The 19,429-nt window shown below is 40.4% G+C and overlaps 1 protein-coding gene across 1 annotated transcript; it reads left to right on the top strand.

The window, feature by feature from the left end:
• The first annotated feature begins 14,368 nt into the window (after positions 1 to 14,368).
• LOC125335092 (probable G-protein coupled receptor 141) lies at positions 14,369 to 18,627 on the top strand. Its single transcript, XM_048322383.1, has 2 exons — positions 14,369 to 14,562; positions 15,923 to 18,627. Exon 2 carries the CDS (start codon positions 15,944 to 15,946, stop codon positions 16,811 to 16,813), a length of 870 nt encoding a protein of 289 aa, XP_048178340.1. The 5' UTR covers positions 14,369 to 14,562; positions 15,923 to 15,943; the 3' UTR covers positions 16,814 to 18,627.
• Positions 18,628 to 19,429: the final 802 nt, after the last annotated feature.

Here is a 19,429-nt window from a genome sequence, read left to right as displayed (position 1 = left end):
CTGACTGGATGACAGAGGATAGTTCGAGGCTAGGAGACAACCATGAACACAAACACAGTATATTACAGGACATAGAGGGGATAGGATCTGAAGAATATGACTGGGAATGAGGAGAACAGAGCAGAATATCAGCATATTTCTGCCACACACCAACAAGGCAAGGCGACTGTGCCTCTGGCCTTCATCTCAGGTTACTTACTGAATCCTTGAAGTTGCTAAAAGTGGCACTCTCACCGATGGGAGCAAACTTGCCCTCAGCCACACCTTGTTCCCACTCCTGCATCACTCTTTCCATATGACTGGAATTTTCCTGCTGAATGTCTTTCAGCTGCAGCAGTCCCCTCTCTAGCTCACCAGGGAATCATGGAAAATCAAGTCAAGGCAAGGACAAATACAGAAAGAATGCTTTTTGCAGAAATCCTGATTTGAGGCTTTTATCAGACTGTAATCTTACTTGTCTAATTCCCCTTAGGATGCAGATCTTTTCTTTACAGGCAGTTTTCCACAGACTGTGTCACCTGACATTTCCATTTCCATGTGTTCCAAATAACCAGGGTACCTTAGACTAAAGGTGCTGGTTGAGGAAGAAGGTACCCTCCACAGCTGCAGGCCAAGAAAGCAGTTTTGGGAATGTCAGGCACTTGATGCTTTCTCCGGGGATGGAGAGAGATGGGCATGACAACCCCTGAAGGCAGCAGAGATAGCAGTTCCTGAATAAAAGCCTCAACAGAGTTGCAGATTTGGACATTTCTGACCCATAAAGTTACTAATTTCTGCTATTTTCTGGGAAATAGGACTTCACGTGCATTTTCCCTGTAAGTAAACCCTATGGCTAGGACTTGATCGGAAGCAAGGTCTGGTTTCAAAAGTCAAGGGGTCATTAATAAAACACCAGCTTGACTTCCCAGAAAGAAATTTCAGAAAATCGAACTAAAGTTTCTGGCACTCAGTGAAGTAATTTTCTTCACTTGCAAACAGCTGCTTAATAAACCAAATTTTTTGCTGAATAGAGAAATCCAATAAAGCTAATATACGATGTCCATTCCCTGCAGGCTAACCATAACATATAGTCCTTTTTTCTCAGCAGGCAGCAGACAGGCCAGCTGGCTGCTTTCACCCTCAACCAGTAACTTCCCTCTTTCCCAATAATGCCTCTGGTTTGGGAATGCCAGGCTGGTTTTGCTCATCAGCTCTGGCAGCTGTGCCCTCAGGGAATTGTGTGTCATTCACGTGTGATTGGGGCTCAGAATCACAAAATCAAAGACTGGGTAAGGTCAAAAGGGCCCACAGTGGTTTATTTGATCCAACCTCCACGCTCAAGCAGAATCATCCTAGAGGACAAAACACAGGATTGCATCCAGATGGTCCTTGATATCTCCAGTGAGACAGACTCCACAACCTCTCTGAGCACTACGTTCCAGCGCACGGTCACTGCACAGTAAAGAAGTTCCTCTTCATATTCCGATGGAACTTCCTGTGCATCGGTTCCTGCCCACTGCCTTGTGTCCTAGTGGTTGGCACCACTGACACAAGTCTTGCTAATGGAAATGGTGCCAGTCCCATAGCTGGGAAGGGTAACTGAGCTGGGGGCTCAGTTATCAAGTCCACTGGCAACCCCACCCATAGCAGGGTCACAGTCAGAGAGGGACACATGTCCAATGCCAACAATGGAGGCAAGACAGATGTTAGCAGAGCAATTTAATAGCATCCCCAAATGCTTCATGTGAACCTGTAGGAAGCAAGACCCTGGCTTGCACTCGACAGGGGACACACACTGAGGGAAGGACTCATGGGAAAGAGCTCACAGCCTCTCATCTGCTTTAGAGGTCTGCATCATGGAAAAACACAACCAGCCAATGACTGAGGGGGGAGGCATACACTAATGGAGTGGTGGCACCATGATCTCTAACAGAGACGTGTAAGAATTGCACGTAGGACTTTGCCTTCCCAGTTCTTTTTCTCAGTGCAGCAAGACCTCAAAGAAACTTCACTAATAAGATAACTACAAAAATGTGAGAGAATATAAAAAAGGGCAGACTGTATCTGCATTAATGGGAAAACATGTGACAGACAACTTTCAATCATACCCTTGGAGAGGAGAGTTTCACCTCTCTGGAGGCTGCATGGAGAGAAACAAATGGGTGCAAATTTCACATACATGGAGACAGACCACAGTCCCTATCCTCTGCTACAGAAGGAGCAGCTGAATGAGAATCCTCTCAAGACATGAAAAGTGTCCATACACTAGAAATAGCATCACAAAATTTCACATAGGGAAAAGCAGTTCATAAGTTAAATTCAGCTTGCAAGAATAAAACTGTCTCTACAGTGAACTGGCCTTCAGAAGTTTAAAGCTGAACAGCAGACAATCTGTATATAATATCATGAATCTGTGAAAGTGGCTATTAAAAAAAATATATTAGCAATTTGCTGTTCTTTCATGAACTGACGATTTCAGCTACACAATATGACTGCGTTTAGGTATTTCTGAAAATAATGGCCATTTGATTACGTCACTGGACCACATCCTTTGCTTGGTCATCACCTGAAATACCTAATGGTTTCCAGCATTTCACAAAATGTCACCTTTTATCACTAGTGTTCTAGTGGGGAAGGTCAGGTCAAATATCAATCCACTGGAACAAAAAATTTAAAACAGCTGTAAATTTTACAAAGTAAACTGCACCTCAGAAGATTCTTTATTTTAGAAAATGTAATATGTAGTCTGCTCTGCAATATACCTGGGGTTTTAGACAGTCTGGGAAATAAAATGAAAACAGCTCTTTCTGTTATCTTTTAAACCAACAAGATCAAAAAGCTAGAGATTAGATATTTTGCATAACACCTACCTACTACTTTCTGTCATTTTGCAAAATAACTGGAAGTCATTCTGAGAAATGATTGAAAATTGTATTCATTTCACAAAATGTGTGGTTTCACAATATAGCGTAACGTATGTCAGAAATTGATGCAAGAGCAGTTCTTCATAAACAGAGGGAGTCGAATCAGACTTCTGTCTAATTGCTAAGTAATCATTCCTGAAACTGCCCCAGGACATTCAACTTAAATTTAGAGAACAACTGTACAAAAAGAATAAGAAATGCTCCAGGTACATGATCCCAAAGAGAGAGTATTGTGCAATTATTGTTGGAATAAAGACAAGGAAGACAGAATCCCAAGTCAAAGTTGAGCCATGAATATATCTGCTTAGAAAGTAAGATGGAGAACCCACTCTCTCTGGTTTTTTAAGTCTGAGTGTATATGTCACTGCTTTCCCCGTTTGGATACACAGAATTATTTCTAATAAACTGCTCACTATTTGCCTCGTTTCAGATATGAAATTCTCCATGTGGACACACTGAGAATTTGATTGAGAGGAGGCAAACAGAAGAGGAGTCTCCTTTATGTGAGCATCAAGGATACATATGATATAATCATAAAAGCACATATGGCCACGGTGGCCATGACTGTGCCATGGAACACTTGTCATCTGAGTATGTAAACATCACCAGAGATCCTGCTGAGCGCTTCAAGTCCTTCTGTGTAGCGTGTCAACAAAGGAGAAGGCACTGCTTGGAATGGTTTTCTGACTGGTCTGTTCTGAACAAGGAGAACTTAGCATGGGGTAAATTGACTTTGTCAATATGCTGTCCATGTGTCTGGGCAGCTTGAAGTAGATGATGAGGCAACAGGAGTGCATCACCAAATTTTGTGTTCTCCATCCACTTATGACAAAAAAAAGCAGCTGAGGTGGTTCTACAGCTTCTTGACATCTCTCTCATTTTTGAAGACCATTTTGTATTGCAGGGTCATGATGGAACATAATTCATTGCTCAAGTAATGCAAAAACTAAAGTATTTGTGGTCTCAGCTCAGCTTCAAACATGGAAAACCAGGATACTTTAGAAGGAAAGAACATCCAAACAGCATATTAAGGAGATGCTCACAGAGTGGAAGGCAGACGATAATTAGTAGGACCAGTCAGTGTGAATATGCTTTGTGAAGTTTTCTAAGAATTCAGCTCACCACTTGGGAAGAAAACTAAAGCTTACAATTTGAGCTTATATTGCTTTTAATGAATTTACATCGGCAAATTTATGTATCAAGTTTCTCTCAAAAATTAGCTTAAAAACTGAGAAATAATAGTTCACTGATTTGCCAGTCTGCATGAGTGCAGGAAAGGAAGGGATGAGGAAAAGAAGCTATTGGATTTTTTTGAGGAAACTGGAACAACCTCAGCCTACCAACAATGCTTACTGTTCCATGACAATACAAAATCATGATATTGTTTATGTCACCTTGCCATAGTGAAGGAGTTAGAACTGATATACTTTGGGTTTGTATTGACTTTACTGCAAAAGTCTTTTAAATCATGTATTTAATTTCATTAGGGAGCAGAGCTAATTAGCGGAGCTGTTTCTCATTACTAATGCAACCCATATATATATGCAGAGTCTCATTAGCTCTGCTGTTATCTCCTCTGTATGTACTGTTCCAATAAAGAGGCAATTTACTGTAGCACTGCTCTGATATTCAAGAATACGCTCCTTTCTGGGCTGCTGAATGGATGTTGCACACTTTTGTGCACTTTACTTTGTCTCAACCATATTCAACCTGGAAACTCAGTCACAAATAACAAAATGAAAAATAATCACACTTGAAAGTGGAGTTCTCGTTCTGTCTGCCACTAATAGGAGACTGTAAATCTGGGCTGATATCTGTTTCACTGGGCAGTATTAATGTTCAGTTGACTAAGAAGTTTGAAAGGCTGAGCTTTCTCTAGTTATTTTGAAGAGTTAGAGCTCTTTGTAATGCAGCAGTGGGGTGGGGACAATAAACAAGGATGGCAAGCACCACCAGGAAACTTAACACCCCAATGAATGTGAAGTACAGGAAGCAGAAAAATTACAAGAACGAATAAAACACATGACAAGGCCGTTAATTCACAGAGAAATAAGTAAAGCCAAGCTGTGACACAAAAAATAATCTTCAGCTGTTCATTGATTAAATACCCCAAACTGGTCACTTGTGAGCATATTTCAATACACAAGGGACACAAAAGAGTGGTAGCAGAAGCACATGAAGAAATACAGCATGTGAGATGTATCACCATAACAACATCTTTTACAAAAATGTGTAGGAGTGTGAAACCACTGCAGTTACTTGTGAAGTAAAGATGACAAAAGTAGTAATTATGTTGGACCAAGGTAGTTTAATGTAGTTTAATGTCAAGGGGTATTTTTGCTAGAACAGAAAAATCCTGAGATAATAAAAAAATAGCAAGGACAAAATCTTGTTCTGGAGGTCAGGATGTGTGTAGGAGCAAATGATAACTTAAATTTGTGTTATGAAATGTTCCACATTAGTAATTGCTGCCAGTTAGTAACTACATTTAGTAACCAGATTTAGGAACTTGAACCTTCACAAACTTGAGAATACAAAGTAAAGATGTGGAAGGAAAATTCACCTCTGTAGTGTTGAGTTAAAATCACAGCCAAAAATGGACAGTAAGAGATCTCTCAAGATCATCCAGTCCTACCCTCTACTTGAAGCATGGCTAAACTCAAAGTTAGATGAGGCTGCCCAGGACTGAGTCTAGTTGTGTTTTGAAAATCTTTAAGGATGGAGAATCCAAACACCTTCTCTGGGCCTCCTGATCCACAGCTACGCCACTCTCAAATTGTTACGAATATCACAGAATCACAGAATCATAGAATATGCTGAGTTGGAAGGGACCCTCAAGGATTGTCAAGTCCAACCCCTGCTCCTACACCGGACACTCCAAGAGTCACACCATGCACCTGAGAGTGTTGTACAAATGCTTCTTGAACTCTGTTAGGCTGGTGCTGTGACCACTTCCCTGGGGAGCTGTTTCAGTGCCCAACCACCCTCTGGGTGAGGAACCTTTTCTAATATGCAACCTAAACCTTCCCTGACACAACTTCAGGCCATGTCACAGAATACCCTGAACTGGAAAGGACCCACAGGATGCAAAGTCTAACTGCTAGCCCTGCACAGGACAACCCCAAGGATCACACCATGTGCCTGAGAGCATTGTCCAAATGCTTCCTGAGCTCTGGCAAGATTGGGGCATGACCATTACCTGGGAAGTCTGTTCCAATGCTCAACTACCCTGTGGGTGAAGAACCTTTTCCTAATATCCAACTTAAACTTCCTCTGAGAGCTTGAAGCCATTCCCTTGGGCCCTATTGCTGGTCACAAGAGAGAAGAGACTGGTGCTGCCCTTCTGCTCCCTGTAAGTGTTCACAATCCAAACTTTATTCATTGTGCCCAAAGCCCTTAATAAGAAGGAATAAAGTGACCCGACAAACAACATGCATGGGGTTCCATAATCTTATCTTTTCTCTTATTTACAAAGCATGTTTTACCAACAACCTCACAGCTTGCTGCCCCAATGCACAATTAACTAAATTACAATGGGGGGAGACTGACCACCATTCCCCCAGCCTGCTGAGGTCCCTCTGAACAGCAGCCCCAGCTTCCAGCATGTTACTGCTTCCTCCTACTCAACACTATCCACAAAGCTCTGTGCTGTTACACAGCTCATGGTCAGGATGCTGGAGGTTACCAGATCCAGCACTGAGAAGCTTTGCCTTCAAATGACTGCCAGCTTCACCTGGCAGCTCTTTCTTGGAAGCCTTTCAGTGCCATGTTTGACTCTCACAACTGAAGCCCTTGCTCACCTGATATGCCCCATCTTCCAGTGACCAAACCCCTTTTAGCACACCCCACTCTGTCCTTGTCTTCTTCTACCAAGTGAGAGTTTTGTCACTAGAGACAGATGCTTTCAGGAAAATATTAAGTATTGTCCTTATTAGTGATTCATTCAGATGAAAGTTTTACCGTAGAAAGATTTTTTCTTGGATTAATCCATATTCAAGAAAAACATAGTGAACTTACTTTTCAAAATAGTTCCAAAAAAAAAGTTTTCATTTTGAAATTATTAATATTTTGTTACATATTCAGAATATTTAAACTGTTTTCTTCGCAATTGTATTTTTCTTTTCCTGTACTGGCTCTGGCTGGGATGGAGCAATTTTTCTCCATAGCTGCCCATATGGTGCTGTGTTTTAGATTAGTGGCAAAACAGTGTTGATAACACACCAGTGGTTTAGCCCTTGCTGATCCAGGTTTTCATAGCACCAACACCTTCTCTCTTTTATGAGTCTGCTCCTCTAGCCTGTGGGCTGGGGTGGGCAGGAGGTGGGGAGGCGACACAGCTGAGACAGCTGACCCAAACTGTCCAAAAGGATATTCCATCCCGTAAAACAACACATTCAGCACTAAAACTGGGAAGGGGGCGTTTTTCCAAAGTAGCCGTTGCTCAGAGACTGGTTGGGCAATGTTTTCTGGTGGTGAGTGATGATTGCTTTTGCATTGCTTAATTTATGTTTCTCTTTATCCCCCTCCACTTATTAAACTGCCTTTATCTTGACCCAAAAGTTTTCTTCTCTCTTTTGCCCTTCCAATTCTCTTCCCCATCCCTCTGGGGGAAATGAGTGAGGGCTTAGCTTAGCCACCAGCCAGAATTTAAGCCACATTTTTAAAGAAGGAGTTAAAAGACTGTGAAATTCCTTAAACTTGTGGTTTGAGTTGTACCAAAGAGCTTTAGTTTAGGAAATAAAATTAGACTTTAATATGATCTTACTTTTATTCAAATTGTTAAATTTAAATGTGCAAAGCAAAAAAATTCCTAAGGCTCTAATCGGAGAAGCCTGTTATTTACTCATTCTTTAATCAGGAGGATTTTGAAATATCAGCAGGATCTAAAAAATAACTTTTAAATTAATTAATCTTTAGCTTCTCATAGGTAGCAACTGGTTTATGCTGGCTAACAATGTTTTGACAGTCTTGCCTAAAAGAATGCTTAGTAAGCATTCTTTTAGAAAGAAAAAAAAAGTAAGACAAAAATTAATTTTCCCTTTCAGTGTCCTCCTTTGAACTGAGAACATAATCCCAGGATTTAGTTTTGAGCATTTGCGTCTTCTGATGTAAAGGAACCAAATTTTGAATTTTTTGATTAGTTAGGCCTTTAGGTTTACAGCTAAATATAATGTGTTTAAAGATGCTTGTTTCTAACACAATTATTTCTGTTATTTGTACACTGAAAATGTACAATTGGAGCACATAAGTCTATGTACCTTTGAAACGTAGGTAATCTTACTCCCTGGTTATCATCTACACTTTAGATCACATTATTATTAATCATACTTAAGGCAAATTTTTCTCTCTCTCAGTCTTAAGTTCAATAAATAAATTAATTAATTGCTTCTCCCACCCTTCATTTCTGGGAACTACTGGCGGTCGAATAAAAAGCAATTAAGTTAATCACTCCATTTTAAATATGCCCCTCCATCCTATACTTTTGTTCTACAATCTGTTTTTGTTACAATGGAAAGATAAGTTCAACAGGACTCTGATAAACACTTCAGTTGGAACCTATCACATATTCCATTTTCGCAAAGTTAGGCTAAAATATGTTAATTAGCTGCATGGCCCATCTACGCTCTCTTCTATATGCAGAAATGTTCTTACAATTACAGTAATTGTTCAAATGCTTGAACTGAGGAAACAAAGAAATCACAAAAGCTATTAAATGAATCTATGTAGACAGTTTGATGGCACTTAGGATCATGATCATTTTAGCATGAGAGCATTTTGGTTGGTCATACATATTCTCTTTGCTATGTGCTGAGAATATGGGCTATAAACAGCCATACACATGGCATTCATTGCATTTCATTCCTGTAAACAGTGCATATAATGGAAGCATAGAGATTTCCCAACTAGCAAAAAAGGCAGCAGAAGTTACACTGTTCTGCTGGAACCATGGGTGATGGACTTACCAGCACAGAGGTTCGCTCCTGGCTGCTATTGGCATCACTGAAGGAGTCAACAGAACCTTTTCCAAGGCAGGGATTGGGAGGAAGTACACTTTAAACATATGGTGAGCATTTTTAAATCCCTTAAGATTATTCCTGTCTGCACAATGCTTTAAGCTGCTTCTATCGCTGAGTGTTGCAGAACTCTTTTTTTCTCTGCTGTACTTTCTGCAAGTAAGTGGTGGTCGTCCTATGGACAAGGCCCTCTGAAGCTGAGAGCATCAGTTTCTGTAGATACAGGACTGTCCACTGCCAAGTGGCCTCAGCTTTAGAGTTTCCTCTGTTTGCAGGATTAACCCTGTCAGTACTTCCGGGGCTTGAAGGAAGCAACTTCTGCAGTAGCATCCACTAGCCAAAATGTTCAAATTTCAAATTCACTTTTGCTTCCTTAGGCATCTTAGGATATCTCACAGGAAATTAAATCAGAAAAGTCTGATAGCTTGCAGCACAGTTTTAGTATTCTGTTCTCTATTTAGTGAAAGGAACTAAAAAACTTTCTCCTTTCACAACCAGTCCATTTTCTGCCACTGAGAACAGAATGAAACATTATCACTATTTTTTGGAGGTGCTCTAAGTCTTCTGTTTTGTACTGATATTTAATATACTTAATTTCCCTTGTATCTTACAATTCACACTATTGATATTCATTCCCACTCCCTACCACCCAACACTCATAAGGATAAATGCTAATTCTTTTTTTCTGATTCATGCCCAGGTTTCATTCCTATGGAGCTGCTATAGGATACTTCAAATTCTCAATAGTTCGAAATCCTCTTTTTTCTTATTTTTTAATTAACTGACTTTTTTTGATGTGTATTTTGATGAAATTGGGGTGATGGTCCTCTAGACACCAGACTCATCAAATTATAAATTAATTCACTGACAAATTCAATCATTTTTCATATTCAGAGTCCTCATCTCTGTCTTCTAGTGCTCTCTCTGCAGCCTCTTTCAGAACATGAGCACTTGCTTTTCTTCCAGAAAAATGGGAAACTTGCCTCAGTGAAGATAAGGCTCATATTCGTGAAATATGGTCACAAACACACAGTTGTAAGATCTCAGAGAGGTTAAGATCAGTGGGAATTTGTGAAAACAATCCAAATTCAAAACCCAGTCAGGGAATCATAGAATGGCTTGGTTTGGAAGGGACCTCAACTATCATCAAGTTCCAGCATCCCTGCCATGAGCAGGAGCACCTTCCACTAGACCATGTTACTCAAAGACCCATCCATCAAAGACTTGAGCACCTCCAGAAATGGTGCATCCACAGCTTCTTTGCATAACCTGTTCAAAGCCTCACCACCCTTACAGTAAAGAATTTCTTCCTCATATCTAATCTTAATCTCTCCTCTTTCACTTTAAAGCCATTACCATTACGCTTATCCTACCCCTCCATGTCCTTGTAAAAAGTCCCTCTCCATCCTTCCTGTAGGTCCCCTTTGGAAAGGACTCTTAGGTCTCCCCAGAGCCTTCTCTTCTCCGCGATGAACAACCCCAACTCTCCTCAGCTTGTTTTCATAGGAGAGGTGCTCTCCCCTCTGATCATTTTGTGGCCTCCTCTGGACTTGCTCCAGCATGTTCACATCCTTCTTATGCTGGGGGCCCAGAACTGGATGCAGCATTCCAGCAGGGTACTCACCAGAGGGGAGTAGATAGGGCAAGCAATCTCAAAAACAACCTCTCCACCCCACCTTGAAAGCACCACCTTTGTGTTTTGGGCACCCTCCATGCTTCCTGTAACTGGCTGAAAACAGTTATCATGCTTTCCTGAATGAGTAAATTGGTTTATGTGCTTCCTTTCTAACTGCTTTTTATTTTATTAAAGATTTAGCCTTGCCCAACTCTGTATCAAGCAAAAATTAGTTTCAGGGATTTAATTCCTGGAGAGGCTTGTTGATTCTGTGTATAAGTATCAGGAAAGAATTCAGACTCAGTGGCTGTGACCTTATTTATCAAGCAGAACATGAGAAATGAGGTAAAGTAGCATTATGTGGGGCTGTTCTTCGAAACACAGACTTCTGAGAAAGGCAGTGAGACTGAAACAATGGGAAGTTTGAAAAGAACAGTGAGTAGCAGCATGATCAAGCAGAAAGGAAAGCATTTGGGATAAGGAAAAATTTATGCTGTTGGTGCCAGATCCTTGACTCACATGCGGTTTTCTGCAGCTGTTTCCAAGTAAAATGGCTTTATAGCCAGTAATACCAATTTTCTGCAGTAAACTAAAGCAACAACAACTTTAATTGCCACTATAGGTGTTGGAAGGCAATTAGACCAAATAGTGGGACAAAACTATTTAATAAATCTTCTAACTTACTTCTAAACTGGTATGTGCCAGGACAGGAGAATAATGACAAGTTCCTGAATTTGTAATAATAAATCACTTCTCTTTGCACCAAACCAAAGAAATAACAGCTTTGTTTTAAAAGGTAAGTTATAGCCTGCCTGTGATATACTCTGCCAAATTCCTCCACAGAAATCTAAGATGTATTACTTCTATTTATATAAAGCATAATGTCTACTTTTGAGGCATACTAAATAGGTATGACTAAGGCAACTATATTGTATAATTTCTAATAAACAGAGAAGTCAGACAGCCTCTTTCATCCTGATAAAGCCTGATAAATCTCTCAGGAAATCTGTAATCAAATAATTAGAAGAGTAGTCCAAGGATCTGAAAAGTTCTGCTAAACTTGTTGAGCATTTACTGGCTGAAGTTAGTAAATTCTTCATGATGCATGGGTGGGTGGGATTGGCAAATTAAAGGGATTATCCTGTATGTTCCCTAACCATGGAGTATGATTTGCTCACTATCCAGTACCTGTGACTCATGTCTGACAAGGTGGGAGTGAGACAGCAAGAACTGTGATTTCATCTGCAACCCCAGAAAAAGCAGTACGTTAAAGCATAACACAGGTATTCCCTATCTTACCATTGTTTATGACCTATGTGTAGCTCAGTTCTTGTAAGCAGCTAGCAATAGAGGGTTAATATTAATAAATCATTTAAATTATCAGTTGTTATCACCCTAGTTTGGAAGTAGCTAAAACTGAAAATCTAGCCAGTCACAAAAGGCAGGACAGTTTTACGCCTGTTCCAAGACAGAAAGGAGCTCTTGAAATCACATGTAAAACCTTGGTTGCTATTATACTGACCAGAAAAGATAATATGTTTGTAAACTGACACAGAAGCAGAGGCAATCATGCAGACATGAAATGGAGAAGTTAGAGTTCTACTGTGGACCTAGTCTCTGCTTAGAGGAAGTCTTCTACACCCATTCATGGGCACCAGCAGTGACACTTCCACAGAGAATCATCCCACCTCGAACATCCAACAGGCCTTGTTTCTCTTCTCTCAACTGCTACTTCTTCTTCTTCTTCTGTTTAATTTTTCCTTCTCAGTAATTGAAACCTTCACTCTTCTCCTTTGTCTTCTGTTTACCCCAGTGTTGAATCAGACATGCCCAGTTTCTTCCTTCCTTAAAATCTATTTGTAAATCTAATCTTGACCTGGATCTCTGTCGTGTATAGAAGCATTCCTCTTTCAATCTTTATGCTCACCATTGGTCAAGATAAGCTATGTGCTGGTTCAATTTCCTCTTGTACTCAAATAACAAACCAACCTAAAAACTAAAACCTAGATTACAGAGCTGAGTGGAGTGATTTTTTTAAATTTTTCTTTTATTTATCAGAAGAACACGAAGATACAAGGTTAGCACACTGAACAGCATTAACATACAAGCTGCAAGGAAGGTTTCAAGGAAGAAGAATCTGAGAAGTATGAAAACACCAGTGGAGAAGTTCCGTTTCTGACCTTCTGCAGTTTTGGTGCCAGCCAACAGCACTGTCCCCAAGGTGACAAGAGAATTATCCATGCAACGTCTTTGCTGGGTTTTGGCCTCACTTTACATCCAAAGAGCTCAGACTGGACTCAAGAAGGTAACAGTGCACCAAGCTCTTGATCTCAGAGTCTGATTCAGCACTCTCTGGAGTGCTGGCTGTCATATAGCAGCTACTTGAGGAATGCAATTTCTTCATGTCTGTTCTGATTTTTTTACTTGGTGGTTCAAGGTTTGTGGATTCCTTCAAGCTCTGTGGAGAAGGCAGCAGCCATTTCCTGCTTCACCCAGAGGCTGTGGCTGTAGTTTCATGAAAACCATCAGTGTTTGACACCCAGGCTGTTCATTACCTTCCTGTGCATTTTTGCAGAACCAGCTGATCATTTTGCCATCCAACCACCACCACTACAGGGTCGGGCAGCAGCCTGTCCTTATGTGGGATTAAGTGATGCTGGAACCACACCTGGTGAGTACCATTACCCAGGTAGCTGTTCTCCAGCAGTGCTCTGATGGAACAATCACACATTTCTTTTACCCCAAGCCCACAAATATTTGCACTGCCCAAAATGGGCATCCCGGCCACTCTGAATCCTGGTCTAGATGAAATGGTAACTGCTCTCTCAAAGCTTTCAGGATTTATCCTGAGAATGTCTCCCAGACTGCTGTTTCCACATTCTTGCTCACCCTGAGAGTTTCCTGTTTCTCTTTCTGACTTTTCATTTTTCTAAGTTTTGTATTTATTTAGTTCTAGTAGCTCTCTTTCACATCTTGTTCTTCCTAACACTGTTCTTAATAGGAGAGACGCCTCTCAAAGGGAACCATCCTCTCATCCACAGCAGAAGGTGGCTGACTGATGGCAGGAGCAATGCTAGTTCAGCCCTGCTGAAATACTGTTTTTATGTTATTGCTCACAAAACCTTATGTGCTGCCTATCATGTTTGAGTAGGGATGACGCCAAGTGAAATCTAGAACTGTAGTTGAAAAATAAACTGGACTAACATTTTTCTGTTTAATTTTTGGTCAAGAAGCTGATTTTGAATGTCTCTACAAAAGATGTGACTCAAAGTCTTCCTCTTTTTAGGGAGCTGCCAGGTACTAATGATACGTTTCAAGGCCTGCATTCATGCTTTTGGTTCAGGAATAATTTCCAAGGCCCACTGGCTTCTCTACATCTTTTTTTAACAGCAGGAACTCTTAAGTTGCTTTTCACATATGCATATGGCTTGTTTTACTTATAATATTTAAACAGTGAGAAATCTCCTCTGAGTTCTTGATGATCCAATAACATGTTAGAGTGAAATCCCTTTAACTCTGCTAGACCCTTTGTTATTTTGGAACATTTAGCTTAATTATTAGACATAAAGCAAGTTTGGGGAAAAGTGTGTGTATAAGGAAAAAAACCTCTGCTCAGGTGCACATTTCTTTCCCAAATCCCAGTAACAGGTGGTAGTTGTACAGATCAGGTAATCACTGCCCATCTGGGCTTTAAGACTGACCAAATTGTGGTCAGAGATAGTCCTGACTAGATCTGTGGGTTTGTTCTACCTGTCCCAGCACACTGATGCTCAGCATCCCTGACAGCTCAGCAGCTTTTCCAGTGGTTCTCTCTGCACGATGAAAAGGACATTAGAAGTTGCACGTATGAGATTGCTGTCACAGTGAAGCAAAAAGAAAGGCTTGTTCCTTCCTGTGTGTGGGCTGAGAAAACCCTCAGCTATCTTGGTCAAACAGGTCAAAGGCTGTTTTTTTCACTCTGCTTATGTATGACGAATGCTACAGCTGCATGAAATAGCACATTTGAAGTCAAAAACCAAGAGATTATAAGGTAAAATTCAAATATTTTATTGCTATGAATAGTGAAAAAATTGTAATCTATTTCCAAGTGATATGAAATGTTGGCATTAAACTGTAATTATGCTGTTTAGAACAACTAAAACTTGTACATTCTCAAAGCCACTTTGAAATATTAACAATATATGTTGGAAAATTAATTGGTTTGTAAATTTGTAAATTGGTTTGTAAATTTTTGGTATAGCAAAGTTTCTGGGAAATTTCTTGTGCTTGTCTTGTAATATTAGACAGGTAAACAATTCTAAACATTTATAAGGTCATGAATTTTAAAAGGAGGTGAACAGAAAGGTTTATACCGATCTTGACTTTCTAAAGATGCTTTTCCTGATGCTTCATAAATAAGAAGTTCCTCTGAAAATGTTTTGCAGTTGCAGTCTATCACTTTACAGATAAGTGCAAAGAATTAAGAATTGCTGATTAAAACAAGGTTACTGATTTCAAAGTTTAAAGGAATCAGGAGAGAAGACGCTGTTTTTTAAGAGATAATTTTTCAGTTCTGATGTTGTTCTTTCAAAACTCTTTTTAATATAAGGATAAATTTCATTGAAAAAGTATGTCTCTACCCTGCATACTATCCGTGTATACTTGTACAGAAATCTATCTGTATGCAAGGCTGCATCTTAAGTCTAAATAAGAATGCAGCTATATGTGGCTATGTTCAACAAGTGCCAAAAGAATTATATCTTTCAGAAGATCATTCCTAAAATAATTTTTAGCTTTTCTTCACTTTTCATAGTAGAGTAGCTCAAGGGAATTTCTGTAGGAAAAAGGCTCGCAGATGAAGCCAGAAGATACTGAATTTTCATCTGCAGAACTTTATTTTCAATTTGATCCATAGGTCTAGAAAAAAGCTGTTGCTACCTCAAAAGTATTCTGTACCCACCCAGCAAGATGCTAAAAAGGTGGATCAGGTGTCATCATAGAGTAGCCACACATGATAGCTACAATATTTCACATTTCAGCATTTTCCCACCTTCAATTTTAGCTTTATAACATGAGTGCAGATAAAACTTGCACAATTTATGAACAAGCAGTGTCTTCATTATTTCAAATGGCTGAACCTAGAGGCAAATAATTGAAAAACAAAATCCTAGAATGCAGTTTAGTAAATCAAAATCTCATTCATACTTAGATAAAACATGGCTTTAATACTGAGAGGCATGGGTTACTGCTGTCATATGCAATATGACAACAGTTATAAAGTTGTATACTACATGGGATAACATAATTTCAGACACAATTCAGTACCATGTCTCTTCATGAACCTATGACATTCCAGTTAATAATAAAGGAAGTAACAAAGAAAACGTGTAACTCCTATTTTTCTTTCTCAGTAAACTTCAAAAGAGGAGTTTATGATGATGCTTAATAGCTCCATAACCCAACAGAACCATTCGTCCAACGACACACCGCTGGACTCCTCAGAGAAGCTCCACGCTGTTCTGATAGTCCTGTACATCATCAGCCTGGCTGGTGGCACCCTCGGGGTCATCATGATGTCCCGACAGTTGTTTCAAAGGAGATCACAATCTGTGATGACCCTTATGATCATCAGCCTCCTGGTGCTGCACACCTTCCTGCTCCTCAGCATCCCTTTCCGCCTCAGCTATTACGTCCTGGGGGAGTGGAAATTTGATACGTTTGCATGCCGGCTCGCGAGCGCCATCATCTACCTGCACATGTATGCCACCTTCGCCTTTTACGTGGCCATCATCGTCACCCGCCTCCTCCGCCTGGAGTTTCGGAAGTGCTACACTACAGCCTGGGTGGGGGCTGCCTGGCTGGTGGGAGCGCTGGTGATCGCTCCTGTTCTTCTCTCATACTATGGCACCTCGAAGCCGTACAAGCCATCCGAATGCTTCCAGTTCCACAGGGAGTTACTAGAGGCTCGCATGGTGATGGCAAACTACTGCCTGATTGGGATTTTGGTGGCAGTGTGTGTTGTGCTCACTGTAATCCAGCTGACCGTGATCTATAGAGTAGCTGTGAAGTACTGGCCTGACATTAACTCTCATGTGGAATTCAGGGCTCAGGCGAAGAGTTTCTTCTTCATCTTGGTAACATTAGTCTGCTTTATGCCTCATCATATATTCAGAGTATATTATATCCAAAACTACAACCTTGATAAAGACCATAAACTACTCCTATACAATGAGGCTTTTTTAGCTTTAACAACAATGTGCTGCTTGGATATGTTGTGCTTCATAGCAGGAATAGCCCACTGAACTGCGAACTACCAGGAAGTCCAGCTGCAGTGTGTCAATACTGGATTTTGAAAGAAATAAAACTGTGTTGGGATTTTCCTGAGCTAGGAGGACTAGTGAGTTTATGGCATGTCTCTACAGGTCTACAACTTTGTTTGGTTTTTACAGACCAGTAAGATTCTTCTTTCACAATCTACTCTTTTTTATCTTCTCTCTAAAAGGCAGACACACACATGTGTCTTACTCTAGTCTTGACCCAAGTGTCATGCCCTGAAGCTTCATTAAGATTTTCCTCAACTGTCCTTCTCTAGCAATTGCAGCACAAGTATCCATTCCTTTATATTTTTTTCCTAGAAGTGTCTCAAAATAAACACAACCCACTGCGGCCAATAAGTTGTCTTTTCTGAAGATCTAACAACTTCTTCTGGCTATTGTGATACTGAAGGGAAGAGATGGAAGAAGGAAATTCCTTTACAGGATATTTGTACTAGAGATTTTAGGTAGCAAGGACATAAACTCTATTCAAATGACAAGTAGTCACAGAATCAGAGAATGGGTCAGGTTGGAAAGGACCACAGTGGGTCATCTGGTCCAACCTCCCTTTGTATAATTTATGCAAAGCATATATTAAATTCAATTATATGAAAACTAATCATTATCACAACTTCACCTTTACTTGTGTCATTCCAAATCCACAAGCAGCTCACTGAATTGTGATAATTATATATTTAGAGTTAATGAAAGCAGAACAGGATTCAAAACTTCTGCCTTATATCACTCTCTTATATCTCTCAGGACTAGATCTGCTTGTTATTTCTTAGGTCCATTGCAGCCAAAAAAGCTGCTGTGGTTCCATAACTGGATCTGGAATTCAATTGAGGGGAAGGATCAGACACTCTCTAGGACAGGGAAATATTTTATCAGCCTTCAAAAACCTTTGATGTCTCGTCACTTTCAGTTGTCTGGCTATTTATTATCAGATGCCATATTTTTTCCATTTACACATGTAACAGAACTAGAATAAACTTACTGAACAGTGCTTAATCAGTTCAGCATATTCTTGTGCATGTATATACAAATTTGTTCCGAAGTATATCTTTTCTCCATTAGAGAGATTATACTCTTTGGGAATCACAACCGTTCTGGAAATATCTGTTTTATCTTCATGATTTAAAAGTTCTTTTTAATGATTCATTCTTCCTGCTCTGCTCAGTGCAGACAGTCTCTAACCCTTCTGCTGAAGACCCCACTGTTGTTTGCTGCATCCCAGCAGCTTGAGGCCAGATTTCTCCCACCCCAGACTTCTAGGAGTTACACAAGGCTACACTTCCTCCTTCACAGCCCTGTAAGTTCCCATAATTTTTTGTCTGGCAATCTCTGCTGCAGAAAGTGCTATGATCCCTGGGTTCAAATGGATTAAAGCTTGATTTGGGAGGATTATAAAGTACACTTAAAAAGTAATGCTACTAATACTTCAGATTGATGACATTTCTTTGAATGAAAGAACGTACACCTACTCTGTCAATCCTGAATAAATGTTTTTGCCTTGACATTTCCATAAAAAAACTTTGTTGAAAACTCCTGATCATTTCAGGATCCTTTCTGCCTCTTTTAAAAAGTGTGAGGTGTCCATGGTCCAGCAGCAAGTCCCGAAATCTGAATCCTGGTCTTATGGCTTCCTCTAGGGTTACCAGGTCCACTCCTGCTCAAACAATAGATTGATCAGCTCATGATTTTCAAAGACAGCAGGTAGACCTAGAGTTCAGTATCAGAGAGATGAAGTGCGAAGGGACAGATTTTAAAGCTGGATCTACCAAAGCCTTTAGAAAAACTGGCAAAGCTGCAGGTTTTGCAACAAGTACAATGTTTTTCCCTTACTGTACTGCTGGGGCTAAATAAAATATCTGTTCCTTGAAGAAATGTCCTGTGTCACTGCCTATTCTCACTGACCAATGTTTTTAAGGTGACCTACCCGGTAAAGATCAGAGTCATCTGACCTTGCTTGTGAGTTTGCTGATGATCTATCAGTCCACCATAATGCTGTGCAAGTCTGGGGGAGAAAAAGGGAAATTACATGCATGTCCTTAGCCATGCGAACAAATCACGCCTTGATGGCCTTGCCTTTGCTACTGCCTGACATATTTTACCTGTGCCTGGCTGTGTACCTTGCTGGAATAACCCTGACCCACTGCCTTGACTTCCTGGTGTGATGCTGAAGCTGGGTTGCCCATCACAGCTGGCTGGTAACTACTGGCTGCTGGCTGGCACTGGGCCTGCCCTGCTTGCCCTGCCTGGGCGCCATGGGGCTGCATGCAGCACCCACTCTGGCTGGAATGGAGTGAACTTGCACAGCATCAAGGCTTTCTCTCTTTCCCACTCTGTCCCACAGTGGGTAGGCTGTGGGCAGACAAGACAATGGGAGAGCAATGTGTAGATCTCACTACGGTCCTCTTAATTCAGAGGATAATGGATTAAGCATTGATGTCAGTGTTGTTACATCTAAGACTCACATTAAAGTGATGGAGATAAGCTCTATTCAATATCCAGTCCCCTGCTGAGATCTTTAAAGCACTTTAAAAACTGGTTAAAATAAAAAATGGTCACTCTTTAGAAGGATGGTCTGAGAACTAAATTCTG

This window comes from Corvus hawaiiensis, chromosome 1 (genome assembly GCF_020740725.1).
Source record: "Corvus hawaiiensis isolate bCorHaw1 chromosome 1, bCorHaw1.pri.cur, whole genome shotgun sequence".
Lineage (NCBI taxonomy): Eukaryota > Metazoa > Chordata > Aves > Passeriformes > Corvidae > Corvus > Corvus hawaiiensis.
This window is presented reverse-complemented; position numbering and strand designations above follow the sequence as displayed.